Source organism: Plectropomus leopardus, chromosome 15, assembly GCF_008729295.1.
Source record: "Plectropomus leopardus isolate mb chromosome 15, YSFRI_Pleo_2.0, whole genome shotgun sequence".
Lineage (NCBI taxonomy): Eukaryota > Metazoa > Chordata > Actinopteri > Perciformes > Serranidae > Plectropomus > Plectropomus leopardus.
Genome location: NC_056477.1, coordinates 19,203,538 through 19,222,533, shown reverse-complemented (window position 1 = coordinate 19,222,533; position 18,996 = coordinate 19,203,538). Strand labels below are relative to the sequence as shown.

The following is an 18,996-nucleotide window of genomic DNA, read 5'->3' as shown; positions in this document are numbered from 1 at the left end:
AGGAATTTCCATATGGAGATCAGCAACATATCACACATTACACATTATCACATTAGAAAGCTGCTTGAGCATCTGATGAAGGGCTGTGACAGTTGTGTGGACTCTCTTGAGGAACCATCTGTTTGCTGCGAAGATTTTTATCCAGCTCATAGTCTGTCACACCTTTGTGCTTTCATTCCTGCTCACCTCCGCTCCACTACCTGGAAATCAAAGGCCTAATGTAAGGCGGAGAGAAGGAAGTAAAGCCTCAGCTGAACAGTAGATCTAACAAGTACGACTTTCTGCTACCTTTGTCTCATTTCTCACCCTTGTAGAGATTTACCGTATGTGTCGAGTGATGCCTCAATGTCAAGTACTGTATCTGATCCATGGTCAGAGTATCACGAGGCTTTTGATAGTGAGGTTGAGAGTTTGTGCCTTCATTTCAAAGTCAAGCAATAGCTCAGTGCTCAGAGTTAATTTAGCCATCAATGGTGATGCCTCATCTGATGGAATGCACACAGTATCTAAAGACAAAAGCTGACATGGTGTCTGGATATGTGTCTTCAGTTATTAAAATAAGTGTTAAAATAAATTTTAAAAAACAATACATTATTAGCTTCAAAATTCCATAAACACCTTTTCAAAACCCTGTTTTATATCATTTTACCAAAGTCATAAGGGCAGATAAATAAAAATTGTATAACTTTCTAACTGTAAGTCTGTTGAAGGCCGGTTTAGAAACTGTAAATACTGTATATACTGTTTGAATTGTGCTATAAAATACACATATAATGTTTGACAATTTAAAAGATAATTTTGTCAAGAAAGGTGCAGGTGGTTGTAAAATGGTTGAAGTATTTATTATTCAATTATTAGTTTTTTAAAAAAATTCAAATTAGAACATTAAGAGAAATATGATCAGAAGATCTCACAGTCAGTCTGTAGTAGGGATATCATCATTAACTTTAATGTGTTCATCAGCAAGTCATCAAAACATGCTATAGAGCATTAATGTGGATGGTGCAGTGGAATGTTTGAAAAGCATTAGAGAAAGAGAAAATGAAAAAGCAAGAGCCATCAAAAAAAAAAAGAAAAAAGAAGAAGGTCGATCATTGATTCATTTATTATCCATAACCACTTAAATGAGGGTGCTTGCAGAGGGTGCAGAATGTGCTAGGGCTGGCATTGGTTTCATACCAGGATGTACGCTCATGAGCAGCAGGTCTTTCCTGTTCTTTAGACCAAGAGCTGCTGGATAAAACACATCAGGTAAGTTAGCTAGCTGATGTAGGTGATGAGGATTGTACGAGAGGAGAGATGTAGTTCACAAAATTAAACAGTATGACGACAAAACTGCAACTTTATTTACTTGAAAAATCCTATATTAAATTGACAAATAATTATGTGTGCAATTCATGGCACAATTCAAACCGGATAAAAATATTTGTCTCTCACTGAAGACTACTGTGTATATTTTTTTACGTACTAGACACTGAAAAAGGGATGGACTTTGTCTCTCTATAAAAAGTGATATGCTACATTGATAGAGAATTCATTAGTGAAGTTAAGGGTTTGATGAAAATGAACATCATAACACCTGCATGTTTCTCTGATACATTTTGTCAGTAGACTGGTTTAAGTTCACTTAGGTAGTATTTTATTCATTTGATTTTTCAAAACTAGTTTTTATAGTTATTATTATTTTTTTTAACGTGGAGTACAAGAAGAGTTACAGTCGAACATAAAACACCCAAGAGGAAATAAAAGAGGAGCAAACAAAGAAAATTTATAATCATCATTTATAGTTCATGGTCATTTTCCTCATACTCATTCCAAGTACAGGTCTCTGGAAAGCAGGATTTGACTGACAAAATGACAGAACAAACACAGAACAGTTGAAATGGAGACTTATTTTTGAGCTATTCTCTTCCAGTTGTGCATCAGCCCAAGCACACGTTAGACAATCTTATAATACCACTTGGAAACACACACAGCAAGTTAATTTATTTTAATCATCATCCATCATCAGCATCATCATCACTCATATTCTTGGTCTTCATTCTCACTCGTTTAAGTCAGGATTGAGGAGGAAGGCAGTGATTCTACCGGTATCCTTAAAAGAGAGCCACACACGTTGTCATGCCCCGCCTCTCCGCCTATCAACGCCTTGTGCAGTTTTTGGGAACGGTTCGGCTACTACTGGTCCGGGATCATCTATCTCAGGTTGGCATTTGTATAAAAACTATATAGGAACACATGTAAAAACAGGGGAGAATCAAATTATTATCCAACTGAAAAAGAAAAATGCAGATGTCTTCATAAAATCTTCTATGTCTAGCAACACTTATTAACACTTATGTTTTCTTTTTGTCCTTTTTTTGTTATTTTATTCCAAAATGGTTGAGGAGCAGTTATAGTTTGCATCATCTATACAACAGGCTATAAAACACCACTTTGTCACAGTCCAGAAAGCACATATAGATGTGGTTGTACTGTATATAAACATATGTACTGTAATAAGATAATTTCGCGTGCATGGCTCCCACATGATCACTTTTGAGTGTTCCCCCCGTGATTCTGAGGAAACTCCTCTCCTTTTGAGTTCACACGATGTGAAAACCAAGGCCTCCAGATTTCTTACTGGCACAATGGACATTTTCTTCTTTTCAAACGTAGTCTTTCAAGAGAAACTGCCGTCCCTTCTCATCTTTGCACTGCGGCAGCTCAGTCAGCCAGGTATTAGTCTTTGCCGGCCATCACTACCTCTTCAGTGAGTACTTTGGCTGATTCCTCGGACATCCATCAGGGATTTTTTTTCTCTCTGACTTCACGGTCACCTGATTTTTTAAATTTTTTTTTTACTCTTCATCCACAGTAAATGTTTGGCATATTTATGTATGTATTTATGCATTGTGTCATTTTCCCTAGAAAAAGTCTCAACAACACAAACACAGGCAATGTGTATGAAAACATTGAGTCTGTAATGCTGATTCTCCCTTTGCAAAGTGCATCTGTGCTCCTCTGTTTACCAGAAACAAGGGAGCTAGAACGCATTATCCTGGTCGCGGGAACAAGTCACAGATGGGTTAATGTTGTTTGGTTGTCATGTTAGATATGTATTCAGTTCTTTTTCAACTGGTCACCGGAGCCATTTTCCCATCCGTCTCTTTCTGGACAGTAAATCTTTTCCACTGTCTCAAGTGCTTGAGTCTAAATAGTTATTTTTTTCATATTTACTTTTCAGAGCATTGTCTTATAGGAAAAAATGACTAAATAATGTTCATCTTTGTTATTATACTGTACACGTTGAAGTCCTGATTTGTCTTTTCCACAAGTGTTTCAGTTGGTCTGGCAGAGACCAAAGCTTTGACAATCACACGTAATACTCCTTGTCCTTGTTCTTCTTGTTCTTGCTTGAGGTTTTTGCGGTGTTCACTGGTTTCTCTTTGACGACCGTGCCGTTGGACTGCGCCGAGTTGCTGATATAGTTGCGACTCTCGTCCACGTGATACGAGCCTTCGTCTCTGTTCCGGTACTTGTACATGGCGTACAGCAGGATGAGAATACACAGCGCCGCTGCTGCTACGATGCCAACCACCATCCCTGTCGTGCTGCTGGACTCCCGGAAGACCTCCGATGTGCCGGGGTAACCCTTGGGTCCGGCGCCGGTGGGATTGGCTGCAAGGGAGACAGAGATATGATTACCACAAAAGCTTGCTACCATTTACATTTTATCATTATTACTGCAACTGGATTTATGCGAGTGAACAAATGCATTTCTTCTCTGCACGTGTGGATCAATACCACAGTTTAATGTTGAATCATTATGCAGACATGATGCCGCAAGGTTGCTGGAGCTAAAAGATGTCGGCTGACAGGATTGGCTTTCCTGCCTGATAGAGAGCATGCAGTTACACTGGGAAGAGACAACAATGTCTATCATTATACAATGATGAGAGGATCCCAGTCGAATTCTTTCTCTTTAATACAAAAGCAGAATCTGAATCTTAAAGGCTTTAACAATCGCATTGGTATGCAAGCTGAAACTGTCAAAATTACCCTCATTTAAACGAGACACAAATACCCCCATGTGGATTTTCTTATAAAACTCTTAAAGGCTATATTTTACATCCTTTGACAGTCACAAAATCCAAAATCACTCTTGAAATGATACTGCAATGCTGAACAGTCATTCCTGCAGCAGTCTGAAGAAATCAAAGTTAGAATTTCTCAATAACTGTATGAGCAGGACACTTTTGTAATCTCTCTTTATGCTGTTTCACCTGTCTAATCTATACTGCCTATCTGCATTTTAATCCCTGCATGACATTATTCTGACGACATTCACTAAGCTGTGATTGTTCATATATGAGAAAGTGAGAAGATGAGGTGCTGCAGGATAAAGAGATTTGCTAAATTCAGAAGCTGACACGAGGACTCACGTGTTAATGATTCATAGAGAAACACTGTTAAGCTCACGGCTCATTACATGTTTTACAGCACAGTCATGAATGAACAGAGCCCATTTCCAACATTCACTATATATTCAAGCAGCATGACTGTATCACATAGTCTGTGAAAATAAATCTTTCAGAGGGAAACAATTCTTCAATTGACTCAGCAGATTTTGCCAAAGGCTGTCCCCACTTCTGTTCTGAAATGGTGCCATTCAATGGAGCATATTCTGAAAACACGTCAGCCCCCTGATATTATTCAGTCCTCCTGGCACGTCTCTCTGTGTGTTTTTGTAGCAGTCATCATTTCTGCTTAAGCCCTCTTTGTTGCGTTTGTGAAATCCAAACACTCGACACTAACATTTGGAAATGAAAGCACTCTGGTTCCGCTGGATTGGGGCAAAAAAAATATTTGAGGGATTTACAGCTGGGTTCAGATCATAGTTATGTCGACGTGGAGATGTTACGCTTCGATTTGCATTTACACTGGACAAACTAACAATAACAACTGCTGCATAAATAGCTGTGTTGCCCTGTAGGTCTGACTTATTTCCTCTGTGGTGACTGGACAGTTATGTTAAAGGTATTCGGCAAGCTTTGCAGTATTGCACTTCGCTGCTGCTCATTGTCCTTGGCCAAAGAGTGCTGAAACACTCTTTGGGAGTGATGCTCTGAATGTACTGTAACACTAGAAATCCTGCACTCTGAAGCAAAACGTGGACCACTTTGTTACCCCCTGCACATGACCTTTACTATGGTCTACTAAACTTTGAGAATCTATTTTTCATATTTATTCATCTCAAATATATCTCCTTAAGGCTATGTTATTAGATATAGTTTGAATGACAGGGATTTTATTTTGAAGGTGGGATGCTGGTAAAAGGCATGGATGCACTTCCAAACAAAGGAGACTACCATAATTTATGTTTGGTTATCACCTGGTTGATGAGGGCATGAAGTACAGCAGCTTCTAGTTGCATTGGCGTTTCAGGTTGGGCAACGTTTTAATATCTTTTCATAGTTTTTCTATGTTTCAAAATAAGTGTATGTAAGCAAGCAAGACTGCTTTATTAACTTAATGCAATTTAGTTGTTTTTATTAGCAGGTAATCTTCCTTACTCCGCTAGTGTATTCACAAAAAAATTTATGAGGCTACTGTTCTATATTGTGGATAGTATTTATAAAATAGGAGCCACTGTACCATGTATTTTATCAGCGCGCATGATCTAAAGTGCACGGTGCAAGTGCATTTAGGGTGTGTCTAACTCCACTTTGTTAGTTAAACGGTGAATAATTTGGGCACAAGTGACAAGGGCTTGTATTTAGTCCCTTATTTAATCATAGCTGTGTTTTGAGTGCAACATGAATTCAGCTAATCAGTGTAATCTCCCATTCCCTTTAAAAAAAATAAGAAGTCTTGTTGAATGGTGAATGGTGAATGGTTTTCTGCTAAGAATAAGAGCGGCGATGTCACTACAGCCAATATTGTGGTACATTTAAGCAGCAAAGAAAACAACCTGTGATAAAAATTTGACAGAGGAAACAGAACTAAACTTTTAGCCTCTGAAATAATCAATAAAGTTACGCTGCTCCTGGGGAGAAAATGCACACAGCAGCTTTCTTAATGGGGAGTCAGACAGCAGCTCTGCTCTGCTCTCTGCCATGTTCACATTTAAGAGGATGTACTTGATATTTTACTCATTAACAATGCATTTTTTCACCCACCCACTACCATCTGCACGTCCCTAGATGTGTAACAAGCAGAGTGTATGCGTATTGTGAAGTTGTCCGTGTAGACGCATCTTACTATCAGAATAATGCAGCCTTTGAATGGCAGGAAAAATACTGCATTATTGACATTAAGTCCAGGTTTTTGTATGTCAATGGAGCAATTGCTTTCTGCTGCCTCAAAATAGCTTCATGCCAACAATTCAGCTGACCACACCTCATTTTAACCTAAACACCCATGGGCGAACAGACAGGCGTAAGTACATTTGCTACTTACACAACGTGGAAGCTGGACATGAAAATGACAAAGGCATCAGTCTGAAACTAGCAATAAAAGTTGCGCTGTGCGCCACTTTGCAACGGGTGTAAGATAAGGCCCTGAAGTTTTTGGGACCCATCATTTGAAGAGTTAAACCCTAATTCAGCTGGTGACGCTTTATAGTATTACAGCAGTAGTAACACAGTATAACAGTAGTAATACTGTACAGTAGTACCAATTGAATAAACACTCATTATATACTGAAACTAAGAGTGAGAGGCTGGGCATATGAAGTCATGATCAAAACCTACTGGCATATGCATTAATAGTAACTGCAATATTCATCTGAATATTCATGAGTATTCATGCGAACAAGACATCAGTCTTCAAAGTAATTTGATTTTCCATTTACACTGACAGGTGTCAAAAATTTCCATGAAATGGGTATTTGATATTTATTCAAATTAATCTGACATGTCCCGTCCCTCATGTCCCATTTTGCTGTCCCACTTTTTTCTCTACTTTTTTGGGAGAGCATTTTGGTTTCAGAAAATAATTGCATTCCCCTGCTTTGATATCGAACCAGCTTTAAAAAGAAATTTCACTTTAAAACAAGAAACACGACAATGTCTCTTCATTATTTCAATCCTTTGATCTTGGCCAGTCAGAGTAATATTTCCACACGACTAACTTTCTTCCTTAGCTAGAACTCAGTATCCATAGAAGAGAGCAACTCTATCCATCTCTTACATCAAAAGGAAAAGACATGGAAAACAAAATTTTGCTGCTATTGAAGTTTGTCATAATCACCTTGTCTCATTTTATCAAATCCTTATTCTATGACGGACTAACTTCTTTGAGCCTGAGCAAAGAGGGCAGTTCTTGTTCTCAGCGTATAAAAAGGTTGTTTCTCCCTGATCCGTGAAGGACAGGCAGAATTAATAAGTTGATACAGCACATCCCACCATACACACTATTTTTGTGGCAATTTCCCAATGTTGAAAAAGCACCACATGAGCGAGAGACAGTTCTTTGGGATTTTTTTGACAGGTGTGCATGTCTTAAAGATAGCAGTGAATGCCACCAGCTAATGCAATTCCAGTTTTAAGGCCAACGCTTTTGCATGTTTTGCCTATTTACTACAAATGACACACACTTTACAGCTAATCATTCTGCAAACAGAGCTTATTTGTTCTGGATATTTAGATAATTTTTCTCAAGCAATCCATTGGCTTCAATTGGTTTTCTGAAATATGATATTGTTAGCAGTTTCTTGAAAGCCTTGGGTTAATCTATCACAGTGAACATCAATGCTACTTTGATGTTCATTTTTGTTGTTGTTTTTTGTCGCTGCTTGGAAATGCAGTATGGAAATTGTGCATTGCTTTCTGCAAAGATAAACTGCAGCCTTTGTAATGAATTGAAACCAGTGTCTGTTTGGAGTGGCAATTACAGTAGGATACCGCAATACTTCTGAAAATCTACAGCAGTGCTGCACACATTTAAAACACTTAAAAAAAACAAAAGTATGTGTAAGTATGCACGATTTGTAGCTGAAAAGCTAAATTTTACCGACAAACATTTTCCAAACATTATAAGTCCTCTGCCTTTGGACTGTATTTCACACCTTTTTCACAGTAATTATTGATACTGTTGTTATTATCCAGTTTTTTTTTTTACACGAAAATAAACTTTCAAAGGTTGAAAACACTGAAAGCATGCCGCACTTTTGGGGATAATTTCCACCAATGAACATGGAAGTGATTGCACATCAGCATGCCCACTTAATATTCCCAAAGCTGCCCAAGTTATAACACATTGCTCCTTATGTCTCTGATAGCTCTCTTAACTGATTCTCTCTCTTGAGTCTCACTCAGCGTTGATGGCTTTAGAGATAAAGCACTTTTTATGATTGCATTCATTTCTCCCCCTGAGTGACAGCTTAATGCTCATTGTTTGTGAAGGGTGTAATATTAGCTAATGACCCCCACAGATGGCATGCGTGATCTATCTTAGGTAGATCTTGTTCGTGCCATACCCAAAGGGCATGAAAAAGTGTAAACTGTAAAGGGCAAAAGTTCCCTAAGCTGTCTGCCAGGAGAAGAGACGTTGCTGCCGTTCATTGACATGTTTTCCACCGTGGTTAGACTGATCAGCTGCCCAAGTATGCTTCCAATGCCAGCAGACATTCAAGGGCAAGCGGAGAGCACCACTGGTGGATTGAGTGTGACTGAGCGTTGCAACAGATTAGCTCTGCTTGTGACAAGCCCACTTATCCTTGCAGACAGGTGTGAAGAATGCTCTCGCCTTGTGGGCAAAAGCCACTGGTTGACACGGCTCTTCCCCAGCAAGCCATTGTGCCGGCATTAATGGTGAGTTACTTTCATATTTGCTATCTATCCTTTGTTCGGGGTCAAAAAGTTGAAAGTGAAGATAACATAGCAGGTTGATGGAGGGGAGAGCTCTGCATGCGGCACTCGAGCGTTGTATATGAGGCCGTGGTCGGCTCCTACAGCAAGGTGGCAGAGTCGGAAGAGTTCAGGAGGCAGGCGGCTATATCAGTGAGTCATGTGATAAGAGCACTATGGTGTGCTGTTCTTCACTCTGTGATCTAACACCTCTAGCTCTGGGCTCTGTTATTTCCTCTTGCTTGGATCTGTTGATTGGCTCCCTGCAGGCTGCATACACACAAAGACTTGATCATTGGGAAACTCTTAATAGACTGACCTTTTTTTAAGTAAGTAGCATATGTGATCCATTCATTCAATTTTACATTTATGCAGAAAGTTTTAGCCAGGGCGCCCAGTAGTTCACCTGGTAGAGCGGGCGCCCCATGTACAAAGGCTGTGTGGTTGTCGCAGGTTTGATTCCACCCTCGGGCCTTTGCTGCATGCCTTCCTCTCTCTCTTCCCCTTTCACTCTACTACATCCGTCCTATCAAATAAAGGGAAAATCCCACAAAAATAATCTTTAAAAAAACAAAGACAGATTTTGGGCAAAATTCTAATCTTTTCCTCCAAAATCCAATTTTATTTCTTGACAAAGAAAGCTAAGTAGTGACCACTCCTTAAAGGATTAACACTGCTCTGAGCACAGTGTTGAAACAGCCATGTTTTGTCCAAAAAGATTAGCATTCATTACAGCTCATTAGCTTGCATTTAGTCTCAGCAGTGTCTATCAAATGGCCACCTGATGGCAGGCAGGGATGTTTCCTATTCCCTTAGATTAACTGATACACCTGATGATGCAGCTCATTTGCTACCCATGAGTCTGGCTGTGCACCTTGCCTGCTTTCCCCACAAGATGGGTTCAGGGTGAAGTAATGTGCCAGACATCGAGGCCTTCGAGCGAGCCTCATAAGACCTCAGTCAAAATGCATCTGCCTGTCTGTTCATTAGCACTCCATCACCTCAGAATGAAGGCACATAAACTGAGAAAGAAATAGCGCCTGAAACAAGTGTTTAAAATGATGGCTGCTCTTATACGCTCTACTCGAGCGTACCCAAGGGTAAAATTAGACATGGGGAAAATGACCTTAAAGTGGCGCCTAGCTTCATGGAAGCATAGCAGGGGTGCACTTGTGAAGCGATAGAGGTAAGCTCAGGGGGGTTAACTTTTGAGGGATTGCAGTTGTGTAAAAAGCAGCCAGAATAACTTTCTACTGTGCGTCTCATCCCGCAGCGAGACTCAAATTACAGTATCACATCCAGACCATCATAAAGTCCTTGCTGTTTTATTCACAAGGACAACAGTTAATGTTTCAGTCGTTCGGTCACAAATCATTTGCTTTCACCAGACCTTTGCTGAGATTCGTCTTGAAGAGACGCCCAAGAAAGTCGTAAATTAAAAGTGTGGATGACCCTGATCCATAAATGTTAGTGAAGAAAATTAAATAGCCTTTCCAGGAATTACATTGGCCATACAGAGAGGCACTGCAGAGTGCAATGACATGAACACTGAGATTGGTTTGAATTCAATATTCAGGTTACTGCAGTTTCTTTGATAGCATCTTTTCTCTTAATTCAACCGAGATTCTTCAGTATGGACATAGGAGCTCGCTCGAAACTCAGAGATATTAGCATCTACGCAATGGGACTTGTTATTTAAAATCCCGTGAAATGCCTCATGTGATTCCCCTTCTTTTTGCCTGACTTCTTTTTGCCACGTGCTTTCAAGGAGAGGAATGGGATCAGAGATTCCACACTGTCAGGCGGGATTTGAATAAATGGTCCTCTTCAAAGACTATTTTTCCTCATTTGTCTCCAGCGAGAAGGTTCATTTGTTTGGTAATTTGTAAGAGGGTGAGCAGGTTGACGGGGGCCACGGATGAAGGAAAACACAGAGAGTGGGGCTGGGAGGGTTACTTCAGGTGCGTGTTAGACTTGCTGAGAGGTAATGGAGCAACCAGGACTACTTAGGGAATATTGAATGGACAGACTAGACTTGACCTTTCATTAACTGGTGGTGGTAATGGGTCGAAAGGGATGCGTTGAGTGCACCTGGACGATGCTTCATTGAAAATAGATGCACAATGGTGATGCTGAGTTTAGTACCAGGCAAACATATTCAAAGAAATATTATTTTTAGCAATGAAAGGTGTTTTTTGCAAACTTGGCTGTTGGCTATCCGCCACAGTTGATAAACATGAGCAGCGCAACGTGCATCTATGAGAGCTTATGAAGGTGTGGTTATGGGATGCCTTGAGAGCAATCCCAGGCTTAGTTGGTATGCTCAGTGACACGCTGCTGTTATTCAGCCAGATTACTGTTATACCATCTTCTTACTTCACATATCCAGCCATAATCACAAGCTGTCAGAGCCGTCATATAGTTGGGGATCAGTCTGCAGACAGGTCACTGTATCAACTGCAGCAGAGCCAAAACACTTATTAAATCCTTCTTCCCTCTTTAATTATCTGAGTGTCCTCGAGAAGTGATGCGAACCATTCTGTACTTGTGACATGCTGGCAGCATGCCTGATGGTGACAGCATGCATGTGTGAGCCTGAAGTGGCTCTGCTCATGCTGATGGTGGATGATGAACAGAGAGCTGAGCGAGCATGAAGTGAGGTCCAAGTGAGAATCATTTAAAGGTGTTTGAATTAGCCCAGTAAAAGGTATAGTACAGTTTAAGCCTTTGCCCAGAGGGGCTCCACTATAAGAGGCGAGATGAAAAGAGGCGGCGAAGCTTACACGGCTTGAACGTCACAAGTCTGGAGGTCGTCTCTTGATTAGATTTCTGCAGTGGCATTACATGTTCTTATGGTCTACATGTGTGATATATTCAGTGGGTCTATAGCTACACAGCAGCTTTCCAGTGCACTCAAGCTGAATAGCCTCCTGCAGAAGATTCAGACTCATACTGCGTGTTATTTAAACATTTTGACACAAACTGTTCTGTGAACTGTGTCTTGAAGTCTGAAAGCACTCTTTTTGTTTGCTTTTCCAATATCACTGCATATGAAATCCAAAAATTTTAAATCAAGCTAGTGGCTTAAAGAAAAAGTGACCATTAATGTTTTTTCATGCACATGTACTTTGCCTTTAATTGAGTTTGCACAGATGCATTTTGTTCTGAGAAAGCTACAGTTTTTCTTTTACCAGAGACCATTTCAAATCTTCAAAGCATCATAATGACTAACATTTTATGGTAAACATGTTATTTTTCTGGCTCTTAAACAGTAAGTGCACAGATCAGAGGGCTTTCACACTGTTCCTGATAAAGAAGTCAATAAAGAAAAATGCAGCATTAAAGTGCATCTTTAAAGAGCATTTTACTGATGATCAACTGTGAATTATGGGGTAATATTTCCAGGCCCCAGCTTACTTATACCATTAACATAGCTGACCTTTGGCTGGGCGTCTTTTCTTTTCCTGGGAAAGCAAAGTCTTTCATGCCCTACTTAGACTTATAAACAGACACATTGTGTTAGCATCAATGTCAGCACACCCAAAAGATGTGTGGTGGAAAAATAAAAAATAATTGAAAATATAAATATGGTGGGATCAGTAAAGAGAAAGACTGACAGTGAGTGTGAAATCCTGTTTTCTCTCAGAACACACTTCATTTAAAATAGAATGTAGAAAGAAGACTTGGATGGCATAATCCTCGCTGAAAAAGCGCAGGAAAAAAACAACAAAAATGGCAGAATTCCATAAGATTGTCTGCATACACTGGCAATAATAGTATGCAATAATAACAGCCATGTGTTCCTGCAAAAAGAGCATGCGTGATGCTTGAAGGTCATCACTGTTGTTTGATGGGCACGAGCTCTGATCACATTCAATAGGCATCCGGTCTTCAGAAGGGCTTTTCTGTTGTTAAACCACCTCTGCTAGCGGCAATCTGTTGGCATGCAAGATGCATGCCACTGTGTTCAGCAAAGGAAGGAATGAACACACACAGGGCTCCAGCTGGGTATGATTGAATAACCTATTAAATGTGGGCAGTGACCTCTTAAGCCAGCGCAGTGCTCTTAATGTTTCATTAATCTCACAGCTACTTTTAAAACAATAATTTACTCTAATTTTTTCCCTCCTGGCTGGGTGCATTCAAGTCGCTGCCATCGGGTTAAAGAGAGTATTCATTTGCAGTTTGATTTATTAGTTTACTCTATGTATTGTTTCTCCACCCATAAATTAAATCTATTAAAACAAATGTCAAACACATTAGTAGCTGCTACAGTTATGTCACTGCAGAATGCTTGAGGATAGAAAAAGATGAGAGAGCGTGGAAAGAAGAGGAAAGAGGATGATTAACCTTAACCTGCCTATGGGCAATCTACAGTGAAGGGCTACTGGAGCTGAGAATAAAAGCGCCGAGAGATTATTTGTGAAATGTAGAAGGGTGCGTAATACCAAAACTCTCACTGAGGCTGCTGGTGTGTACTTGCACTTGACAAGGAGCCCATTTCTTTCATACAAATCACATTTCACACGATTTCATGTTACATAATTAATGATGGTGGAATGGTGGAAAAGGAAAAGGTGTAAACATATTAAAGATAAACATCCGGCATACGGATCCAGCGTTATGTTAGGATATATCACTCTCCTTGTGTGCACTCTGCGCTAAGAAAAAAAAAAGATGAAGAGACTGGGATCAGAGGATTCGAAGTTCAGAGGAGAAACATTGTCTATTCTGAAATCAAGAGCAGAAGAAACTTTCTTATGTTTTCCTCATTTTTTTTCTGCACGATGCATGCTGGGGTTTGTGCTCCAGTGACAATTAAGAGAGCTTATTTTGGCATGGTACAATGAGTGCTGCTTTTAAAGACTGCAAAATGTATCACTGTGATCGACTATGTACTTACATCAGTTAGAATAAACTACTCTACTATCATATCCTGGTCTCTACACTGCTCTACAGTATATGGACATTTAAAAATATTACAGCATCATTATCCGATTTCATGTTTTTACTCAACATACTAAATGATATAGTTTAATATTTTGGGAAATATGCTGGCAGAGGGTTAGATTACAGAATTAATACCACTTTTGTATAAAACAAACAAAGCTACAACTGCTTATTTAAGTGTAAAAATCAAAACTTTAGATCTGATCTCAAAGATCAGTACTCGGGCTGATCAAGGCCTTTTTTTATCCAATCAGGATCAGCTATTACTAAGCTCTAAGCTATACATAGCCTGATCTGATCTTTTGTTTTATGTCAGCTACCACACAAGTGTTTTTACTCGCAAAGCTGTCATGCGGCACATCGCAGAGTGCAGCCATCAACAACTTTCAATTGTCTGTCTCTCCACTCTGTGCGCATGTAAGAGCAGGTGCTTAGCCCTGCCCACCGAGAAACACCTCACGCCATTAACAACTGCAAAACTCAGTATGAGACTGTTTATTTATACTATTTACCTAAGTTATGTGCAGTCATTTATTTTCAACTCAGTGTGAAAAAGTATCTTGTGTTTTGCTGTCACCTACAGTATGGTACATGCTGTTTCATCACAGACACTCACAACGCCAATGCAAGTGCAACAAAAGGCCTGCGAGCAAAAGGCCAATAAGAATATCAGTGTAATATATGCCAAAGAAGGACAGTACTGCTCAACAGAATACAGGTCATTTAGGTAACTCAGGCGAAGGCTGCATCAAAGCAACAAATACTGGAGAATACTCTTTAAAGGGACAAAGTAGGGATAGAGACGTTTCTTTTATATTTGTTATATTGTAAAAAGTCCAACAAAAAACAACATTTAGGAACAGCCTGGATGCAGGCATTTTTGTGCATTGTGCAGCTGTATTGTCTAGATAGAGGTATTGGACTAGGACTCGGTATCAGCAAATACGCAATACTAAATGACCTTTATCAGGATTGGGAGCAAAAAAACGTGATGGAAGGTCCCTAGGAAACAGAGCAAAACAGTGTTTTAAGAATGCTGTTTTTGTACAGATAAAACAACAGTGATATAATCTATTAATTAGTGAGCTTCAGAGGTACTGATAGGTGGATTTTGTAACTACGCCAGACTATGTGTTTCCCTATTTCCAGTATTTACATTTAACTAAGCTAACTGGCTGCTGGTGTTGGCTACATATTTGCTATACATACCTGAGAAATTAATTAATCTTTTCATCAAAGTCTCACCGTCAAGCTAACTGCCAAAAAGCATATGATCATCTTCCAAAAAAGCGGGACCAGTCCTTTAACAGAATACAACAAAACTGATATGCTTAATATTCATGTGAAATTTTAGATAAGCGAAACTATATACCGAGTAAGTAATACACTGAACCCAGGGCACAGTGCTCTGACAATAAAAACTGTGAACAGAAAAGATCACATGTCAAATGACATGATGAATAAATAAAAAACATATTTAAATTAGCAGAATATGTATATGTTTTTTAAAAGCTTTGGTTACTAGCATCTGACAAATCTGAACATGGAAGACAAGCAGCGAGAACACTCAGAGGAGAAACACCGAATGATGAGGAACAAAGGCAGTTGCGGGGTGTAACCTTGGATATGGGTCACCGTGCAGCAGCTGCCCTCCATCAACGGCCTGCATGACGCCAATGAAATGAAGCAGGCAGGTAAGAGACATCCGTTCCATCTGACCCCATGCTGCTCGGCAACAACCTGTTCCATTAACTTTCACCATGAAAACCGGGGCTGGTACTCGAAAATCAGCCCCAGCCGCCATCTCAACAGGCTGTTCATCAGGCTATTTTCACACAAGCGAGCGATTCTCTCCAGATGATCTGCCACTTCATCCTGGCCTTCAAATGAACACTTCTTTTTCTTTTCTCTTGAGTGGAAAATGTAGGACTCCTTTAAGTTAAATGTCAGGATTTCTATGACATCAGACTTGCCCTTAAAGAAACTCTGGGTCATTGTGCAAAATATTTGCATATATCTTGTTACTATTCTGACATTGAATGGAAGCAAAAGCACTTGGCACATTTTATCCTGCCCAACAATTTTCACAATAGGCATTACAGAGATAGATGCCTTAATATGTGCCTGTAATCGTAGTCACAGTGATATTCAGCTGTCACAGCCTTGCTGCTTAGTATACGCGCGCCCCCCGAACCAGCCTCCTATTACAGATCAGATGTGTTGCAGCATCATGGGTCTATGTATTCCTCAGTGGTTTCCTGAACCAGGAGGGGAGGATTCAATTTGCTGCAGTATGATCTAATCTGAGTCCTGCCGGGTGATAAGCTCTGCTGGTACCACCGGCTTGCCATGGTTTCCGGAGGTAAGAGAAATAAAGCATGGCAATAAGTAAGTTTACCCGATTGATGTCACTCAACGGCAGATAGGGACTGCTGTGGGACTCCAGATGATATACAGGACGATCTAGAGCTGACCTTGGGGCTACAGATAGCTCACATAATAGTCTGCTTCAAAGCTCACCTCTTGGGATCACTTATGCACCAGCATTATGCTACTCCATACATGACTGTGAGGTTGAAACAAACAGACGAACCACGAATGTGCGTATCCGGCCTCTGCTTTAGAGTTGCCAGACAGAAGCAGACTGTCAAGGTGTTGCTTGAAAAATGATATATATTACTGGTGTCATTAAAAGGAGTTGGTTGAACAGTAATATGAGAAAGTGGTCCTTTATCAGCAGACAGTGGATCCAGTTCTTTATGCAGAGCAACCCTCTGTGTCGGAGATGTGGTGAGTGCTTGGCAGAGCGTGTGAATCGTTCTGAATGTAGATATTAATCAGGATGCGGTGTTAGACAGCTGCCACCCTGGGAGCCCGCAGCTCTGGTGTCAAATCCCCTTCAGTGATCACAGAAGGAGAGGGATACTTTGCTCTGGGAGTGTGCGTCCCTGAGCATCACACAGTTCGCGACTGATGTTTTGGCAGATGCCCTTGTCAAAAAATATCATAATGCAAGCTGCTAGTGTGAATCAGTGCACAGACCAATCTCCTGTGTATGCTATGTGACAGAGGTAGCAGATGTATATTGGAGGTACCTATTGTGATGCTGCCCAGTGGGAATATCACTCTAACGTGCAGTACGAGAAGCATAGGAATAGAGTAACTGTGGCAAAAGCAAATCTTGCAAGTGGAAGGCAAGAGGAACAGGAAGAGAGACAGACTAGAAAGTTGATAGTCTTTGCTGTGGGGCAGACATTAATTTAGTGGAGGTTTTATGACCACATACTGATCGATAGCACATCTAGATGGAGTGGGGGGCCTTGGGTCTGGACTTAATTGTTCTCTGTGCGTCTCATCACTTCGCAATGCATTTGAAAATCCGTCTATTCATAGGTAGGAGCAAGGATTGGACTTAATTGCATTCCGTGTGTGGCGAGGTAAGAGATAAAAAGTTTGGCGGCATTGCAGGGAACAAACAGATTTACAATCCCTATTTGTCAGAGTAAAGCTTTTCAAGACAAAGTGTCTTTTTTTGTTAATGCATATCAGGGCTCTTAAACATAGAGTTACAACAATAAACCAAATATTTCTGTTTTTTATGAAGAGAAACACCTGATAATGTGCCGCAATCATAAATGCCAGAAAATGTCACATGCAGCTTACATGAACAATAGTGCATGAGCAACAACAGGGTGAACTCCTGCTGCTCGCTGTAAAACGTAATAAACAACAGCTGGAACCCTCTACACTTGTGTAAAAATCAGTCTTCACACACTCCTCTCTGGGTTTTACCCTCCTTGATATCGTGCTTTGGAGTCATGTGGGTCTGATAATTACAACTGTGCGTTGTTCTCATTTTCTGAAAACTCCTCTGTTTGCGCATTAGCAAATGCCATAAGCTTATGGAGACATAAAAGGTGCACAACTAAAACACGATAATAACAGCTGCTTTGACACATGCAAAACACCTTAAGCAGTGTGGAATTTTAGTTATGCATGCAATTCTCAGAGACAGAGCTGTTGTAAAAGAAGCACCTGTGTTGGGTGAGTTAAATCTCAGTGGGTGGAGGCAAAAATAATCCAGTAAAAACCAGGAGAGGAAGTTAACATCATGAAGCCCACCAATTAATCACAATACTAAAATAGTTCTCACATTTTGGGAAATTCAGCTTTTTCTGTTTATTTTTTTTCTGCAAGTTACGTATGAAATTCCATACAAACATGTTACTTACTTGGATAAAACAATATATGAGGTTTTTTAGTTTACCATGGTATCGCGTCTGCAATCGGCACGGAGGCTCTCAGGAATTGACATTGTTTTAAAGTTGTGTGCATTTGAAAAGATATACACTACTATTTATTTAAACAAAAAGTATGTACACATATTGGGGATGGCATGCATAGTGTGTTATTTTGGATGCTGCATATAATTGTAGAATCAGAAACAAGGGGAAAAAAAGGGGGGAAACAGCTAGCCTGGGGGGTGTTAAGAAGTTCACACATTTTATATAATGTTAATTGCCACAAAATAAACAATATTTAAATTAGTGAGCTAGTGAGGTAATGGTAACATGATTTGTTTTTGCTTATTTCAGTTTAAAAAAAGTGCATTTCCCAAAATGTTGAGCTAATGCTTTAATCCTTTGAAACCTCAGAAAACCGGCAAGATTATTTTCTTAAACAGGAGAAGGCAATGAACAACTTAACAAGAAATGGCCCAAAAATATGCATAAAACAATTACCTGGAAATTAGCAAAAAAAATCAAAGCAATAATAATCAATAAAATTACCTGAAAAAAGGGCTGAAAATTGACAGCTGGGATAGGCTTCAGCACCCTCGCGACCCTTGCGAGGACAAGTGGTCACGGACAATGAATGAATTAATTAATTATAAAATCATCTATGTAAAAATTTCTTTCTGTGACATAATGTTAATATTTTTTTTTTTTTTTTAAATAAAACTATAATAGTGATAAATACAGTTTTCTGGACAGTTTCTAGATACCCTTCCCCCTTTTTTTTATAACACTTTCAACACAACTTTCAAGTCATTTTTTTGTCACATTTTACTATTTTCTCACAATTTGTGCATAACTTTTGCAGAGTTGGTCAGTGCCTTTTTCCCCAATGTTTTGAAAAGAAATCAAACCAGTTTGCTCAGGTTTCGCCCTGCTCGTGAAAGGCGTACAAATGCAGCATAAGAAAACTGAAGTTC

At 39.8% G+C, this 18,996-nt stretch overlaps 1 protein-coding gene across 5 annotated transcripts in view; it reads right to left on the bottom strand.

The window, feature by feature from the left end:
* Positions 1 to 1,706: 1,706 nt before the first annotated feature.
* The window catches only part of LOC121954421 (neurexin-1a), a 283,197-nt gene continuing 265,907 nt past the window's right edge, over positions 1,707 to 18,996 (bottom strand). For all 5 annotated transcript variants that reach the window (XM_042501908.1, XM_042501911.1, XM_042501913.1 and 2 more), the window contains one exon: positions 1,707 to 3,660. In XM_042501908.1, the coding sequence (XP_042357842.1) occupies positions 3,356 to 3,660 (305 nt within the window). In that variant the 3' untranslated portion in view covers positions 1,707 to 3,355. The remainder of the gene's footprint in view (positions 3,661 to 18,996) is intronic.